This window comes from Acanthopagrus latus, chromosome 5, assembly GCF_904848185.1.
Source record: "Acanthopagrus latus isolate v.2019 chromosome 5, fAcaLat1.1, whole genome shotgun sequence".
Lineage (NCBI taxonomy): Eukaryota > Metazoa > Chordata > Actinopteri > Spariformes > Sparidae > Acanthopagrus > Acanthopagrus latus.
Genome location: NC_051043.1, coordinates 4131717 through 4150100, shown reverse-complemented (window position 1 = coordinate 4150100; position 18384 = coordinate 4131717). Strand labels below are relative to the sequence as shown.

At 40.3% G+C, this 18384-nt stretch overlaps 1 protein-coding gene across 7 annotated transcripts; it reads left to right on the top strand.

Moving 5' to 3' along the window:
* Positions 1 to 5167: 5167 nt before the first annotated feature.
* On the top strand, positions 5168 to 17314 carry ccdc92 (coiled-coil domain containing 92). 7 transcript variants are annotated; one of them, XM_037098655.1, is made up of 5 exons: positions 6771 to 6896; positions 7060 to 7251; positions 12180 to 12347; positions 13216 to 13257; positions 15858 to 17314. In XM_037098655.1, exons 3-5 carry the CDS (start codon positions 12212 to 12214, stop codon positions 16664 to 16666), a joined length of 987 nt encoding a protein of 328 aa, XP_036954550.1. In that variant the 5' UTR covers positions 6771 to 6896; positions 7060 to 7251; positions 12180 to 12211; the 3' UTR covers positions 16667 to 17314. The 7 variants fall into 7 exon arrangements, with proteins under 7 accessions (XP_036954555.1, XP_036954550.1, XP_036954554.1 ...); XM_037098656.1 differs by having other exon boundaries at positions 6825 to 6896; positions 7057 to 7251; XM_037098657.1 differs by lacking the exon at positions 6771 to 6896 and adding an exon at positions 7731 to 7826 and having other exon boundaries at positions 6903 to 7251.
* The last annotated feature ends 1070 nt before the right edge of the window (positions 17315 to 18384 follow it).

Sequence of the window (18384 nt, the reverse complement as noted above, 5' to 3'; positions counted from 1 at the left end):
CTCAGAGTGGTGATTATGGTGGTGTGCAGAGGATGGCTGAGGTGGTTGAAATAAGAGCCTGGAGGGGTTTTATGACTTCTATGAATCCAGGACAGGAATGTCTGCTTCTCCTCTGGTTGTCAACCAAAGTGTGATAATCCAGAAAGAGAGTGTTCACCACAAACCACAGAAGGGTTTGCACATACTACCACACAAGTTAGCTGAAGCATTGGTTTGTTTAGAATAATACTGCACTGGTGGCGACTCTGAATATGTGAATATTCACTTAAACAGATACCTTAAAACTAATAGTGCAAACAAAATCTGATGAGGCTTGATGAAGGAGGACTATGTGGTGCTGTATTTTTATATTCACAAAAATGCTTCTATGTCTAAACTCTCTGAGATTAATTTTACATCTAGTGCACTGGTATAGAGGTTTTAATGTTTTTCTACCAGGATGCAGTTTGTTAGAGTGAATGGTGCACTTTGACATAACTGTAGGTGTACCTCAGCAATTACTTTCAGGCCCTTTATTTAGTTTATATATTTTTTAAGTTATTTCCACAGTGGTGTCAAGGGATATGATTGCAAATGTATTTTGATGACGCTGTTGCATATATACATGGTAAAACAAAGAACTGCTATGTTAAATATCACACAGTAGACTGCCATTTAGCCCTACCAATCCATTTTGTGCATTCACACCTAGTGGTAGAGTGTCCTGAATCTTGTTGGGATAGTGGGGTAGGGTGGTTTGTTAGTGCTTCATGGTTTTTCAGAGGCACACTTCAAACCAAGGATTATGAGAGCACTAGTGTTTGTGTATTGTGTATTATTATCCACTTCACCGTAACAAGTATAAAACGATTGCTACAGGTTTGCTGAAGTCTCAGTATCTAACTAGTTAGCTTGCCAGTATGTCATTATCATTTCTGATTTGTGCATGACAGTCCCATTTTGACTTATTCTAATGTATGTAATGTAATGCTTTTCCATCAGATAAATGACAAATGACATTGTGATAAGACCACTTTTCAGCCACTAACCATTGTAAGTCAGATGTCGACAGGGTAGACTTTAATGTTTCTGGGGTACGTTGTGCTGCTACTCTGCATCTCTCCAGGACTTCAGCCAGCTTGGCAAGGACTTGATCATGACACTACCTGAAGCATCCCTGAGTCCACACCACCTTGCATACTGATACGATGTGCTGGAGTGTTGTCTTGATGTTGCCACGCAGGAGATGGCCAAAGTCACTTCCCAGCCGCTGGGTATGGGACCTATAAACAGGGGGCATCGGAGATTGTTCTAGGTCACCCTTAACAGGAAGTGAAAAGTTAGCCATATTAAACAATTAGTAGCATTGTACATATTTTCATATGTTTTGGTCATATGTGAGTGGATTGAACCCTGACATGAACAATGAGACCTTCCCAGTCTCTCTTGGTTGACATACTAGCTTTTGGAGGATTTGTTCAACTCCCATACTGCCACAATTGCTTTCCTTTGATTTGTCCAGTGAGTCCTCATGTTTTCTATGTCATTAGCTCATTTCAACTGAATTATGTGTCTTATCACAGATTGACTGCTACCAGCATGTGTGGAAGGATTACTCAGTGGCACACATTTTTCCTGCTGAGGCTGGCTGTGTGGGCACCTTAAGTTACAGCCACTTCAAAGTCTGGTGTTAGCGGTCCATTAACCACCAGTAATTAAAGTGTCATATTAAATGGCACTGAGCCTGCTGCTTTCCCTGGACTGTAAAAAAAAAAAACTGAAAGAAATGGTTGCATGGTTTCCTGCAGTCTACCCTCATTACCAAAGTAAAGGCAGAGAAATTTTGGCAGTGCAGTGATTCCATTGCAGGGCATTCCACGTGGGCCCTATGTAACATGTTGCCTATAATTTCCTCTTTGTGTTCACCTATGCTTTGTCCGCTCGTAAATATGTCACAAATTAATTGGGAGGTACAAAACTGTGTCAGAGAAGCTGATTGCTGTTGACATAACCTTTACTTTAAGTGCTCATTTCACAAATTCTGGCCCCTTACTTTTAAAATGGCCACATATAAAATCCAGAGGCTACTGGCATTCAGACTGTACATACTGTGTAAGGACTTGAAATGATGAATAGTTTCCATTCCACACAAGCACAGAGCAAATCAAAATATAAATGTCTCTGGGTCCATTTACCGTCTGACAGAAAGAAGATTCAGCTGTGTGTTAGAGACCCAACATCTGTCTAGAATATGAGGAGCAGATGAAGATGATCAGGCACAAGCCTGTAGGAACGCTTCATCAGTACCACCATTTATGTAACAAATGTGTTCATTTGAATACATTTCCAACTGGACGCTGTTCAACTATTCATCATACAAAGAGAATGTTACAATATTTTCATACAAGTGAACTGTCAATATTTATCTCGGTTTGGTCAAATTTCATTTGTACGACAACAACCAAAGCTGGACAAATATCCAGGATGTCTTGTAGACATCTGCCTGCTGTGTTTGAAAGATGAAGAATGGGGAGCATTTGCTGATTGGAAAGACGTTAGCGAGACATGGGTATTTGTTGGATGCCTTGCCAATGACCCAATCAAGATTACTTTACTGTACATTAGCCATACGCTAGTGAGCACTGACATGCAATAAAGGTGTGTCTGTGTTTTTGAATTCATGTTAACCTCTTATTGAACTCAGAACTCACCAGAGACTGCAGTTCTCGCTCTTCTTTTCCCCTCCCCCTCTCTGTAACATTACATTCATGAAGTAAAATACAGCATCAGCAGTCAACATTCATTCACATAAACACCTAACAATGGAGGTCACCTCCAGAGATCAGTCAGGTTGATAAACAGGAATGAAGATGAATTCACCTTGTAATGCTGAAAATGAAAACGAAATGTCTGAGCTCTCCTCCCATCAATAAATAGCTGCTGATCAGAGCCAGAATCTGACATGACTCCCAGTGTTTATTCCTCCAGAAGGTCTGGCTCTGCACCTGACTGTGTCCTCCAGAGCTGTCTTTTTTTCATTGTTTAATTGTTTTGATGAAGAGACCTCTAATGGTAGAAATTACAAATTACTAGTTTCATAGCAATAACACCTAAAAAAAATGTTGACACAATATGCAGATGTATTGTTAATCAAATCATTTAATTCAATTTCTTGAGGTAGCCCTAATTGGAAATTACTGGTCTAGAGATTATAGGGACTGTTATGATGGAAAGTTTTCTTAAAGGATTTTTCAGCTAAGGTTGCCTGACTGTATTTCGCATTATGATACAATATAGCCAGTATTAAATACACTATCATAAAGTTGAAATAGGTTATTACCATCGCACTGTCAACGGCTTACTTTCATGTTTTCACATAAATGACACATTCAGTTCAACAGTCGTGCGATTATACATTTCTTTGGAGGGACAAATAAAAAAACGGTCTTGGAAAATTAAATGAGCTTTTCAGAGTTAAAGAGGCATTTTGCTTTGCCAACCTCAATATAATAAATGTAAAGCTATTACAACCTGAGAAGTGTTGGTATTGGCAGCTTGTCAGAGCAGGGGCAGTAAAACAGTGCCATATGAGACTGGCTGCCATGTGTGTAGATCTGAAGCGCTATCTGTTCACAATCCAGCATTAATACCAATGAGACACATTCAAGAATGGTATAAATTCCATTTTTGACACTGTTGAAGTTGTAACAAAAGCTTAATAGGTCAGTCTTATTACTTTTCCAGCAGTATGATGTTTTAGGGCTTACATCCAGCACTTTCACCACCAACTGTATGGTCTGTGGTATTGTATCATTCAAAGCATTTGTTGAGCGCATTGCTGTGTTTGAAAGTATGTATTTTCTCTCTTTCTTCATAAAAAACTGAATATAAATCTACAGATGCACTCGGCTGTAACTCACAGGCGCATTTATGAGGCCCTCTGGACTATTAAGGAAAACCTCACTGTAGACATGTCAGGTGGGAGAGAAGATTTGGTCAGCTTTAGTACAGGACTTTTCTAAGCTGGATCTGTCCCAACACCAGATTGCTCGCAGGCAAGGGCAAAAAAAAATAATAAAAATAATAATGTCTGTGAGCTGGTTAGAGTCTCAGAAGGAGTCCAAATCAATCCTGCGTGATTTACACAGGTTCAATTCTTTCTGTAATACATGTTATGATATATATGGGGATCTCAAGCAGTGTACAAGTAAAACTAATCACAACAGTCTCTGCTGTGGAAATATTTTTCACCTCACTTTTGCCTGCTTGGGGATTACTTACATTCTCCTCAACTGGCTGCTTTTTGCATGCAGGTGGGACGTGTGCCAGGAGCACTAAAAATAAAGAAATGTGAAGAATTGAATTCCTATTACAAACAAGCCAAAGCCAGGGGGGGATTAAAGGCTGCTTCCGACAAATAACACTCGTAGAGGTGGACAATAATTCCATTTATTCCACAGAATATTTTCTTACTGCATGTGAGACACTTTTTTTAGGTTGGGAATTAAAATTGATGCTTTTGTTTTTGGTTTATATCGTTTTACTCAGTAGCAATGTCACTGGGGAATTTTTCTTGCCAGAAACGATTAAGATGATGTTATAGGTCAGTATGAAAAGGCTACTGTTTCCCAAGTTTTCAGACCTCATAGCAGGAAATCCTCCCAATAAAATTAGACAAAAGTTAAGTATTCTTCCAAAAAAACTACTTTTATTATAACAGATTTTTAACAAATCAAATGAAATGCCTATATTGTGATAAACACGCATAAGAGAACACTTAAGAAAAACAATAAACTGAATCTAGAAAATCTATAAATTTGATAGATGCACATAGATACTGTAGAACAAAATAATAATCCTTCAGGTTCAGTTCTTTGGCTGGTTCAGATGAGTTTTTTTTTTTTTAGTGATCATTACAAAAGTTAACAACAGGGATGCCAAGTTCTCTCTGACCAGAGTGACTTTTGGTTAAAAAAGGAATTGCAAGTGTTGTCTGTTCTAACAGTGTGTTTGTTCCTGGCATGCTGTGTATTTTGATTTGTTGTTTGTATATATTCCACTAGTGTAAAAGTTAGGATATAAAAAAACGCAAAAATAATTGTTATGGTTTGGTGGATGTTTGTAGCAGGACCCAAAAGCGGACAACCAGAATGAGTTTAAAGGAATTTATTGAACAACTGTAGAGCAGAGTAGAGGTGGCAGTAACTAGTCTGGGCTGTGAGTGGTTGTTGGAGAGGAGAGGCTCACAGTGGGGATGGCAGCAGCTCGGTGGGAACACCTGAGGGGGAGACACAGGCGTAGAAACAGGCTGTGGGTCAGCTGGTGTGTTAGCAGGCCTCACTATGACTTCAGCTGTAGTTTGGACCCAGAGATGTTGGTGGAGTGAGACACCGAAGGACCAAATTGGAGTCAAGGCTCACAACGCTCGGAGGTTACCAACATTGGAACGGTTGAGGAGAAACAAGGTTAGATCAGTGGGAGAGCAAAAACAGAAGCAGGAAAAAAGGACATGAGCAATTCAGCCATCTACCACGTTGTGGAGTTTCATTTGAATTGGGACTGGTTGACAGGCAAAAACCAACCAGTTATCAAATTAGAGGCTATTTGTAATTTCCATCTACCTCAAACAAATAGGGGGCAGCATTCCCCCCTTTCTCAAGGCTTAGTTCAAACCCTTTACCATTTTCCATTTCTCTAAATGTTTTATTTGTTCCTATGCAAATTCATTATTGCACATTGTTAAAATGGTAAAAATATATACAGTATATCACAAAAGTGAGTACACCCCTCACATTTTTGTAAATATTTCATATCATCTTTTCATGGGACAACACTGAAGAAATGACACTTTGCTACAATGTAAAGTAGACCGCGCACATCTTGTATAACAGTGTACATTTGCTGTCCCCTCAAAAGAACTCAACACACAGCCACCAGGTGAGGAGTACAAAGAGTGTGCCTTGCCCACAGTCAAGCATGGTGGTGGGAGTGTCATGGTCTCTAGCATGTACCAGCTCTGTGATGTCGCCATGGAGGAATGGAAGAGGATTCCAGTGGCAGCCTGTGAAGCTCTGGTGAACTCAATGCTTAAGAGGGTTAAGGCAGTGCTGGAAAATAACAGTGGCCACACAAAATATTGACCCTTTGGACCAAATATGGACAAGTTTTTAAAAAATTATTTTATATTCTACATTCTACTCTACTACATTTATTTGACAGCTTTAGTAACTAGTTACTTTTAAAAAAGGTTTTACACAATAGATAATGTAACAAGCTTTTAAAATGCAACGCATTGTGGACCTCAGTGTTTTTTCCCTCTAAACTTCTCACATGGTTTAATGTCAATACATGTTGAAATGATCCACTATCTAACGAAAAAGCAAGGTTGAGATAAGTCCAGACACTTTAAGACAGATTAGTGCTTTGTTTTTTTTCCCCTCTCCCATTAATCATGTCACAACTCCTCAAATGTATGTGATGTTCCTGTACAAAAACTATATTTAAAGTATTTCAGACTAGCTCCACTTCCATGAGCAACAACAGTAACATGCTGCTTACACACTGATGCTTCACTGTTAATAATATGTGAAGAAAAGTGAATGACAGGATGCTGTAATTTGGTGCTGAAGGTCAACGCTGCTCTCTGAGCAGCTGTCCTCTGTCTGATAGCTCCCATCTGTTTACATTAATTCATGTAATCAACCTCATGCTGGCGGTTTGGCACATAATAAACATTAAACACTTTAATACTGTGGAGTACGCTGAGGAAGATCGGATATGCCTTTTCCGTTGCTGCCACTAGATGGCGTGAGAGCATTATCAGGTGACAGGTCCTGTTGCTATGGTGATGATGCTAGTGACTGAAAACTGTGGCTCGACCCTGACAACCGCGACTTGAACATTACATATCAGTCAAGGTCGGTAACGTTAAACCCTTTATCGTGTCATATGTTGCATTTCTAGCATTAAAGTTTTGGTCTGAGCAGTTAATGTTGATTTACATGATTGGAAATGACTGTGATCGGGCTCAATACTGCCTCTCGGGTTTCCCATGATGCATCGCTTTATTTTGTCTAGTAGCTCAGGGAGATGATAGAAAACTGACACAGCCACCCCCGAGCCACCCTCCCCTCTCACCCGACCGAGGCGAGCCACTGACGGCATCACCAACATGACCCGCAAGGCAGAACGCACTTAGCCGGTGTGGCTAGTCTGTTTAACCATCTACAACCGTTTTCAGGACACTCGACGCGCGCATATTTTAGCCATAAGGTAAGCTCTCCATGAGATAATGTGCTGTTGTACTCTCGTTAGCCACTCAGCTAAGCTAGCATAATTAAATCCTCATACGTACTTCCTCTGCATGGGGATTCATTCAAAAACGTTTTGAAATTCCGCATTTCTGGTAGTACTATGCGTATTTTCACACGCAGTACGGCTTATTTTTATGTGTTTTTCAATTCGGTATTCACCCAAGCAGGTTCACCTCATTGACATCTCAACCCTTGCAATAGGCTGGCTTCGTCAGAGAAATCTTAAATGATACGTTACGATGTGTGACCATTTGAGCTAAAAACTGGACTTTTAATAAACTGAAGGCCTCTTTGGAGGATTCAGCGTCTGCAGAATTTACCAGAACAACTTAATGCCTAAACACGTTATTTATATTGTACTTGTGCTACGGATTTTAGAGGCAGTTTGGTGTGACATTTTTCTCAGCTAGCTTGTTTGCGGTTCTGTTAACTGGACAGCTCCTCCCTGGACAGCAGCCGCACACAACATTAGCTACAAGGACAGCCTTTGTGATGACCGTACCGAATGCAGTCCAGGCATCCAGTAGTGCTCAGGTAATAAAACAACAAGGAAATTGAGATGTTTGGATGCCGTCCACAAGCACCACTCGCTTTACGTCCACTAATACGTTTGCTGATGATCAAAATAAGGTAATGTCCTTCATGATACCGCTGTCTGAAGCTTGACGATGTCATCTGTGTTGAAGTAGTGATCCTCTGGCAGCCCGTGTCAGAACCAGCATCGGTTTAATGTGAGCTGTTGCTTCGGGGTGCTGTCCGCAATGCAGGTGCTGAAATTGAAAGTGCCGTAGAAAGTATCAGGCGTCGGTGTCAACACGTTGCTCATGTCCTGTTTGCTATCGTTAATGGTGATATTAGATAAGCTGTCAGCGGTTTATTTGTTGTTGATTTTATTTTCATGATTCATAGCGGTAACTTTTGCTAACCCTAAAATACTTGCAACAAAACTAAAGACATCTGTGCGCAAAGAAACAGCCTCACCACAGGAGGACCAGTGACTGATAAGCTCTAGTTGTAGCTACTAGCTAATATTACATGCTGCTGCAGTTCACTGATCATGTATTTTCTCTGAATGGTTAGATGGCTGTTGTGGTGTTTGTGTATAAGGGAAAGAAATATGCACACGCCCTGTCTGTGCTGGCTTCTTAATTACCTCCTGCACTGTCTCTGAACAAAGAGATCTAAACTTTATTGTCTCTCTTTAATTCATGAAAATAATACTCCCATTGTCATCGCCACAGTATGACAGGAGCCATGTTTTAAGTGAGCTGTGGTCTTGTCTTTTCCAATGGAGGAAGAGATCTGGGATGAGAGATATGCTTGCAGTGCAGAGTTTACCGGAAGGACTCCACCTTACTCATCAATAATGGATTATCTCCTCAGCCATTATTACACACCACTGGCTCCATTGTGATTACCAGCCTGTGTATTGGTTCTCGCATTCTCATTTCCTATCCTGCTGTAAGCCATGACAACAACAACAACAACAACAAAAATCACACTACTGAAACTGGGGAGTGTGTACAGCAGGGTGTCGAAGGATATATTATTCATGTGAGTGAGCTGATGATGTAATAGTGAGAAGCTCTTGGATGTTTTATTGAAACACTCTTATGCATTCAGGGAGAGGCTTCTTCTGCACTCAGGAGGGACTGTAGCAGGGATCAATGTGCTCGCAACTCTCAGTAGTCTGGCAGAGGGTGGAGTTGTTGGGACGGAGTGATTGTTTCTGTCTCTCTGGCACTGGAAACAAGGACGTCCAATGAAGGGTGGGAGGAAGTAGGTGGGGCGAGGCAGAGAGGGAAGAGAACGGTAGGCCTCATGCCACGCTCAGTGTCATTGTGATGTCTATTAATGTATAGGTCTGTCACAATAGATACGTTATCGATGTTTGGTACATATATTGTCGTACATTATCCACTTGCTAATGTACAGCAGGGTCCAAAAGTCTGAGACAACAGGGGTTAGGATTGTAGCAATATACCAGTTTCAAGTCATACTATAGTATTTCTACATATTATTATCAGTATTTCTTATATCTACAATATTACATTTTACTATATTAGTGTTGTTACAAATATATATATATTTCAAGTTTATAACAAGTTTCTTGTCTGGGACTGAGGACTCAGGACATAGTATTTTCTGAAGTTATAGTAAGCATTTGTTACACTGGAAAAAAACTGTCTATTTTTATTTCTTTAAGGATCTGTATTTCTTTATAATTGATGATAATAATAATCATCATCATAATTATGTCATTCTGTATAATGCGATACTGTCAGACAATTATATTTTCTGAGAGGGTTATTGAAATTATTGTACCATTGCAACCCTTGTCAAGATACTTCTGTATGCTTCTAAATGTATTATTTTTCTAATTTCAAAACATTGTACCAGAAGCTCAGTTGGTAGAGCATGCAGTGCACCCCATTAGCTGAGGCTGTGTCCATATCTTAGCATTTGGTTTGTCTCCCTTTTGCTTTAATGAAGGCATGCACTCAAGCTCACTCCACAAGGTAGTGTTAAACCTGCTGACTCATGTTCTCCAGTGTTCCAAGCTGCTTGTGATGTCACAGTATGCTTGGCTTTCTCAGTCTTCAAGTACCCCCATAAGTGTTCAGTGGGATTGAAGTCAGATGACTGTGGAGGAAAAAGTTCATGACAGTCAGGACTCCTTGGTCTTCTTTTGTCTCCAAGTAGTTCAAAGTTTTGATGTGGCCTTGCGCTCATTCTCCTGCTGCAGTAGTGATCCTTCTCCACAGAGATCAGACCAGAGTGTGGAGCAGGTCTCTTGGTACATCTCCTTGGTCAGGGTGGAGTCAGTTCAGCACAGGTGTCCAAAACACTCCCAGAATTGAATATTCCCACCACTGTGTTTCCCTGTGGGTTTGAAACTCTGTGGTTTCATTCTCTCTCCCGTTGGTCTCCTTACATACACCCTTCTGTTACTGACAGAAATCCAGAACTTGGATTCATCAGGAAATAGAGCTCTCTTCATGAGCCACTCTGAAATTCTGGTATTTCTTTGCCCACCTCAAGTGTTTGTTCTTGTTACCTCTCTTGAGAAGTGATTTAGAAACTGCTACTCATCCTCTACACTACAAGACAGCCTTCTTATAAGTGCCGATTGGAGCATTGTGTTGTTTAATTAGCAAATTCTGCATCTGTGATAACGATGCTTTTCTATGTCCCAGTAAAAAGCTTGATCTTCCAATGGGGTGGTCACTTTTGGTGCTTGATTGTGCTTCGCTTGAAGTGTTACATGCACTGCCCCCTTAGAAGCCTTTCGTCAATCATGATTTGATGTTTATCAAGTCCCTCTTTACTTAGAATAACATCATTACCCCTGACTTCTGATACTTCAATTCACTGTGTGAATCCCCAGACTTCCAGTAATTCAAAAGTAGAGTTGCTATAATTATGTCACACTCACCAAAGCTTTGACCAATAAAGCAGGGAGATTTGTAATAGTTAAAGGGAAAATAGATTACAATATGGTTGATTTGGTTAATGTTTATGTACCACTTAGTAGTGATAAATTGTTTTTAAAGCTGTTGCTTGAGCTCTGGAGGCTGAAGAAATTCTAATTTGTGTCAGAGTTTGCAATATGATTCTAATTGTTAAGCTTGTTACAATGTACAGTAAGAGAAATAGGACCCCGCTGTTGTTTGATGTGTGGAGGGACCTTTATACAAAGATCACTAACAAGACAAAAGGTAGATGACATTGTTAGTAACGAAACAGAGAAAAAATGAAGGTTCACTAAACAAACATTCTATGAATCTTGTTTACAGCAGCTAAATATTTAGTGAGGCGTCTCAGGGTACAGTAAGACTCTGCCACAGTGCAAATGATTAGAGACCCACATACAAAACAGTTACTATATGAATATGAAAAAATAGAGGATGTTTTCAAAAATTACAATTAAGATTTATATTCACAGCCCCCAGCAAAGGAAGAATGAAGAATGTCTTGATTCATTAGTCTTACCATGTAAAGGGGAAATGTAAAATGCAAAATTAATTTCAAAAATAAATAAATAAATGTCTAATATATTTCTTAACCCCGCCGCTTCATGTGCTGTGATTTCGGCTATATCTGAAAGAGGGAAAAATAAAGAATATTGTGAATCCTATAGATCAAAGATAACATTAGGCATACTCTACGTATTATAGACCAGATCCAATTAATTGAATGCGTTGATTTGGGAGACTGTGTTTTCAAGAACAGGCAATACGCTGCATTCAAAGTCTTTACTAAGAACCTACAGCCAGGATAAAATTTGATGGTTACTTAACTGACCCAAGTTGAAGTCTTCAGACTCATTTTTTTGTCCGACCAACAGACCATCAATTATTTTTGTAATTGATCAATTGTTCAATTCACATTTTTCTGCTTTTCTTTGACATTTATGTACATACAGTCGCAGTCAGAAGTTTACATACACTTGTAAAGAATATGTGTAGTAAATCATGGCAGACTTGAGTTTCAATGATTTCTACAAACTATTTTTTTTGTAATGGAACAAGTGAAACACAAACTACTTTGGTTCAAGTTTGGTTCAACAACAAAGTTATTATAGGTCTTCTGAAAATGTGAACATTGTAACCTAACTTTTTTGCATGTTTGCTGCTCTTATCAGTGAACAGGGTTTGAATTTTTACACTTGTTCTGTTAGCTGAAGTGTGAAAGGATTTCATGGTATTATCTATTTGCGATTAGTTCGAGCTGTCATCTAAAGTAGATTGGTTTGGCCAGTTGGCAGACGGAGCAAAGATGGAACGCATCCAAATGGGCGAAAGAGTGAGAATTAACAGCATGTTTGCTAGGTAGATTTGCTTGTTTATCGTCTTTATCTTCTTTCTCTTTTCTCTGTCTCTGAAGGTTGTGAGACTGGTGTGTGGACATAATCAGCCATGGCATCAGCAAATGTCACGCTGGAAAATCAGCTGCAGAGTGCACAGAAGAACCTGCTCTTTCTCCAGCAGGACCACGCCAACACACTGAAGGGCCTTCATGCAGAGATCCGCAGATTACAACAGCAATGCACAGGTGAGCACAGCCACCTCTTCTATTAATGCTGCTGCAAAGGGATGCACATTTTATTTAGACAGATATTAGACAGTCAACTGATTTGAAAATTATCATCAGTTAGACATTAATATAAAAAAAAAAGTTTTTTAACCACTGATTTGATGCAAAGTCAGAGTAGGCAGTAAGTTGAAAGAATAAATGAAGTCATCATTAAGTTACTTCACCGATAAAATTAAATAACAAAGAATAATGACTTTAATTCAGTTTCAGAGCTTTTGCTATCCAACATAAGCCAAGCTATATTTAGGCTACCAAATGGATAGAATATATTTATATAATTTGTACAGAGTGTCTTTTTGTATTTTTATTTAGATTTTAGATTTTTAGTTAAATTCATTTTCCCATATCAGTATTTTGTTTTTTGTGTTTGTGCCCATCTCTGATTGTTGATTAATAAACAAATCATTAACATCCCTCCCTGTTGTGAAAAAACAGCACATTAAATAACCTCTTAGAGGATACATCATGATAAAAGATTTAACAATTGGAAACAGTAAAACAAAAAACATTGATCCCAGCTTCCTTGAACTGATATAGGTATTATTCTGGTAAGTGCACTCAGGCACTGTAGTGATCCATCAGACCAAAAGAGCATACCACCAGTGATAGATCACACAGGACGCTGTCTGCTGTATCCCTGATGTCCCTGTCCTTGGCTAACCTGCCACTAAACCTGACGTGAAACTCTCACTAATCTTGTTAAGTGAATTCTTCACCATATGGAAAGTACGGAAATGCAGTGCTGTTCCCAACATGCATGCTGTTTGAGAGCTGCAACCCCATGTGACACTGACATGTAAATAACCCCCTTCTTGTTTTTTCGCAGACCTGACATATGAGCTGACTGTGAGAAGCTCTGATTCCACAGGTAAGCCACATGCCACATGCCCATCAGTTTTACCACCGACATAAGCTGGTTAAGCTTTTATGGGGGGGAAAAACACATAATAAAACACATTTAATGCTGGCATCAAAAAAACCCAAACAACGGACAAGGTCTGTAAAGGTGTATTAACACTGTTTTGCTTTGGAACTTCACCTGAGAGATATTTCAGTTTGGAATTTCAGTGTTTCCTTTTGAGTACTGGCATCTAGCATCACGTACCTGTATCAAATATATTTTCTATGTAGTTTGATGATATCCACTCCAGTAATATCTCAAGAGTTCAGTTTGTTTGTTGGACTAGTTTCAGTTTTTTAAACACGTTTCACCTCTCATTCAAGAGGCTTCTTCAGTTCTAACTAACTGGAGGGGAGTTGCAGGTTATTAAACTGTGTGGGAGTGTCCTTAGAGAGTTGCTAATGACATGCGTGAGCTCTGAGTCGTGAAGACCACTTGTGGGTCGTTTGTTGATAGGTAATGTCTTAAGCCACATCCTTTTGGATGAGAAATTAAACATCTTCAAGAAACTGAAACACACCCAGTTGTCAACGATACAGCGCTTAGAAACATCTGCTGTGTTTCACTGTTCCATCGTGTCCACTTTCAGCTGTTGCAGGAGTCATGTTTAGTTACTGCTGGTGAAAACACAAGGTTTCCTTTGATACTGCTTCATAATAAAATAATAAAAGCTTTTAGATGAGTAAATGACAGGGGGCTTTCATTGTGTAGAAGTTATATGAAATGAGATGTGTTTGTGACTGAATTATCAGTGATTCTTCAGTAGTATTGCATAGATTGAGACAAGCGCAGTAGCAGGTAGCTCACATGTGACTGAAATACCAAACCCTGGCTGCGCTGGGCAGCCATGCAGAGTCAACTGAGTAGAGCCAGACTGGCAGGCAATGGAAAAAACAACTAAAATCAACCAACATTACCATGACTATGATATAGCACAATAGTGCTCTGATTCAGCTCCAGTCTTTAAGCTGGCTGGAAGTATAGAACAGTTCAGCATGGAAGCCTCTGTCAGGCCATATAAAATGTAATTATTTACAGGGGACTGATGACCTCATTGGTGTGTCACATGTTGCAGTGCACCAAGATCACAATAGGTCTTAGGCTTTTCAACATGGCTGGCCCAGATTTGTGCGGTACTGTCAGCTCCTCCACTTAGAGGCACTATCATGTTAGTGTTGAAGATCTCAGAGATTGGAGTGCTGGAAATGAGATTATCTGTCACACAGTGCTAATGCACAGCCTGCAGCCTCTTTAGTGCAACAGGGCTCAGCTGTTCCAGCTGGGGTGAAAATGTACCAGCTGCACTTTAAAACAATGAGAAAAAGCACCGTCATCTTTTAAACCACTGCTGTAATTGACTTTAGGAAATGTAAACTAGACTTCAAAAACCTGCATTTTTTTATATACGCACATTTACATTCATAATTCTCTACTCAACTCAACTCAACGACTGTGTTTTATTCCACAATTTTTGCCAACATGGCTGTATGTATGGGTGGGGCAGGGCAGCAGCAGTGAAGGTCAGAGGAGAGCAGTGCCTGATGTCTACCAGAGCTGTTATGTGAAACTGGAGCTCTCTGCAGATGAGTCTCCATAGGATCATACTGTCTCCATCAGCTAACAGACTTTCCATAGTGTCTGCACTTAATGTCCTAATGCCTGGGCTGTCTGGGGATATTTGTGTCACTGGGTGTGTATTTCTATGTGCATTTTATGTGTACTTGTATTAGCTGTTTACAACCTGCATGAATCTTGTGCATTTATTTAAATGTCTGAAAACAACTAGACCTTTGTTACATATTTTGTTGTGTACACATTATCCAAGATATACCCAAAAACTTCTGAGAGTAAGAGGGAGTAAGGAAGTCGGTGAACGAGCCTAAATGCAACATGATTAAAACCAATACATTGCCTCATTTGAACATTTGTGTTTGAGGCTCCTCAGACAGATTTTCATCAGCAGTGGTGGTTGTTTAATGGTGGGTTCCCCACCAGTGAAGCAAGTTTGACCCCTGCAGGATCAGACGTGTTCATTTGTGTTACTTGGCTAAATGTTTGGCATTTCCCCTCTCCTCACAGTAACTTCATGTTCATGAAGTAAAGTACATTTTAACTCTCGCTCCACTCAGCAGTCAACATTACAGACCATAAATACCTGACAATGGAGGTGACCCTCACTGATTACTGCTGCAGTCAGTTTGATAAACAGGAGTGAAGATAAATCCACTTTTTAATCCCAAACGTTTCTAAGTAATCTTTGGTTGTCAAAGGTTAAGGCCACTGCGAACTCACAAAACACATTGTTGACCATGAATCACCAGTTCATTTGATCATTTTGACAAAATTTCACATAGTTGTATGAAATCAATCTCAAATGTGACTTAATATTCTGCAAAAAAATGTTCTGGTGATTATTCAACACCATAGCTCAGGAAAAGCAACTTGACTGGTGCGCGTACGCATACAACTGCAAGGCAGCAACTATAATTGTGATTCAGAAATCCCATAGTGTCTCTTTATATATATTTTGCTGTGTGTTTAACCATTTTTTTTTATTGTGTGTGCAGACAGCAGTGAGGTCCGATGCAAGGAGCTGCAGAGGAGGTGTGAGGAGCTGGAGGCCCAGTTGAAGAAGAAAGAGGAGGAGAACACAGAGCTGCTCAGAGACCTTGAGCAGAAGAATGCCATGATCTCTGTTCTGGAGAACACCATTAAGGAGAGGGAGAAGAAGTACCTGGAGGAGCTGAAGATGAAGAGCCACAAGCTGGCTGTTCTGTCTGGGGAGCTGGAGCAGAGAGCAAGCACCATTGCATACCTTACCTCACAGCTGCATGCCACCAAGAAGAAGCTGCTAGCTGGCAGTTCGTCTGAGGCCAGCCCCAACGTCAGTCCAGTCACTTCATATAAGCCCACACCTCCTCCGGCCAAGGACAGGCAGCCTGAGACTCCACGGCGTCGCATGAAGAAGAGTCTCTCCCAGCCTCTTCACCCAGAGCTGACCGAGGTGTATCGGCTTGGCCCTGACGGTAGACGTCTGGTTTTACGAGAGACGGTGGACGCCATGCCCGACCCCACGCCCTTCCTGCAGGCTGGAAGAGATTCACCTGAACCGCAGGTGGTGCGAGAGCGGCCTGCTGTTATACCTCCTATTGCCTCTGAGCGCTCCCCCATCTCTCCCCTGGGTGCTATGGCCAGTCCTCGTCACAGCCCCGCCCGGGACCGTCAGTACAGGGCTCATGTAGGCGTGGCACACCGCATCCCTCACGGTACCCCTCCCCTGGCCCCGCCGCAAGCAGAGCTGGAGACACTGGCAGTGGACCAGGTCAATGAGGAGAAGGTTGTGCGAAAGCGTTCGGGAGCTGACAGGACAGTTTAACACTGCAACGCTAACACGCACATAAAACACACACACACATCTACTGTATACACACTACACTGCAAGAGCAGGAAGGAGCCTGACCCACTGTGTAGCCCGCTTTTTATGCAACACTGCAATATAAAGGAAAATACAAAATGATCATTTTGTTCATGGTATTCCATGCAGACTTTTCTTTATATACATTAGAAATATAAAGCATGCCAAATGTTTCTTATTCACGGCCCGTTGTTGATCTTGTATTATACACATGTTGACTTTCACATCATTCTGTCTCATGTGGTGAGAAAAACAAACTCTCAGCCAAATATCTGCATCAGTGCCTGCTTGACTGGGTCAACCATACACAAGCTGAGTAGTGTAGTAATGGCTAATAGTTACCTTTACGTATCTCTGTCTGCTCCATCAAGTCAAATGTACTCCGGACATATCAACAAACTATATAAACAACATGTCTGCAGCTTCATAGAGGGTAAAATTTAAATTATTAAACTAATCCCCCCCCTCCACTTTTATCTTCTTTTATATCAGTTTAATAACGTTACTGTAGGTACAAGCTACATAATGTGCAATTGAAGTTTGCTGTTGAAAGGTGAAAGAGCTTTAAATTCCCCTTTCTGTTGTTGAATAAATGCAGTATGAAATGAAGGTGAACATGGCGTGTGTGTGTGTGTGTGTGTGAGAGAAAGAGACTGAGTGTGTGCTTCAGACGAGAGAAATTAAGGCTTAAACAATACCTGTTAATGTTATTTTGGATACAAGGGGCATTTTTAAAAATAATGCTGTAATAGGATTTTGTGACATTAACAAAGTACTTCATAAAGGCTGTACATTTTCAAGTTTTTTTCTTTTTTAAATTTATTTATTGTTTAATAGAGAACCCTAAGCACCTCAGATATTTACTGTAGTCACTGCACACCAACATGAAGGTGATTATAATCACTTAATAACCTGCTTTTCACATTAACATCACTTGTCCTTGAAGTATAAATCAATACAATAAAGGAATGTGTTTTTTGGGGGTTGGGATATCTGGTTTCTGTTTGTAAAAATGGTGACAAAATAAAAGAAATGACACATTTACTAAGATGTTGAACCATTTTAAGCCTCTAGAACAACCTGGGTATATATTATAATTTCTGGAAGTCCACTGGTGAGATGAACACCATTCTTCCAAGAAGATACTCCCTCGTGATGTTTTGTCAGTGGTTGTGGAGAGCAGTGTATAACATGTCTGTCTAAACTTGCTCATAGAAGGGTGTCTGCAGGTTCTTAAATGAACAGTTCGGCCTAAAGTGAAAGTCCAGACAGTATCTACTCACCCTCACGCCAATGGAAAGTTAGGGGAGGTTTGATATGTCAAAAAACATTTCTGGAGCGTCACAGTTAAACAGCGATGCAGCAGTCCCCTTAACAAATGAAGACGGTAGAGACTTAAAAAAGAAAAAAATGGCTCTATATAGCTCATCCAGCATGATCCAGGTCCCCAGAAGCCCCAAGATCCCAAATATGTTTAAAAAGATGTTATTTACAGTCTTTTTAAAGCTGAAATCATCACTGCAGCTGCTAAGTGTTAGTGTGCACCCCGTCTGAAGTGGGTGCACAAGTTTCACCCTGAGTCGAAGGTGTAAATAATGCCTTTTCTTTATTAGGGGTCTCAGGGATTCTGGAGAGTTGGATTACATCAGACCAGCTATATGAACCATTTTGCTGTCAAG

Excerpts from the sequence above, each read along its gene's own strand:
- ccdc92 (XM_037098660.1), top strand. The coding sequence starts at position 12,212 with ATGGCATCAGCAAATGTCACGCTGGAAAATCAGCTGCAGAGTGCACAG. Across the intron at positions 12,348-13,215 it reads ATTACAACAGCAATGCACAG|ACCTGACATATGAGCTGACT; the intron begins GTGAGCACAGCC and ends GTTTTTTCGCAG. Across the intron at positions 13,258-15,857 it reads GAGAAGCTCTGATTCCACAG|ACAGCAGTGAGGTCCGATGC; the intron begins GTAAGCCACATG and ends TTGTGTGTGCAG.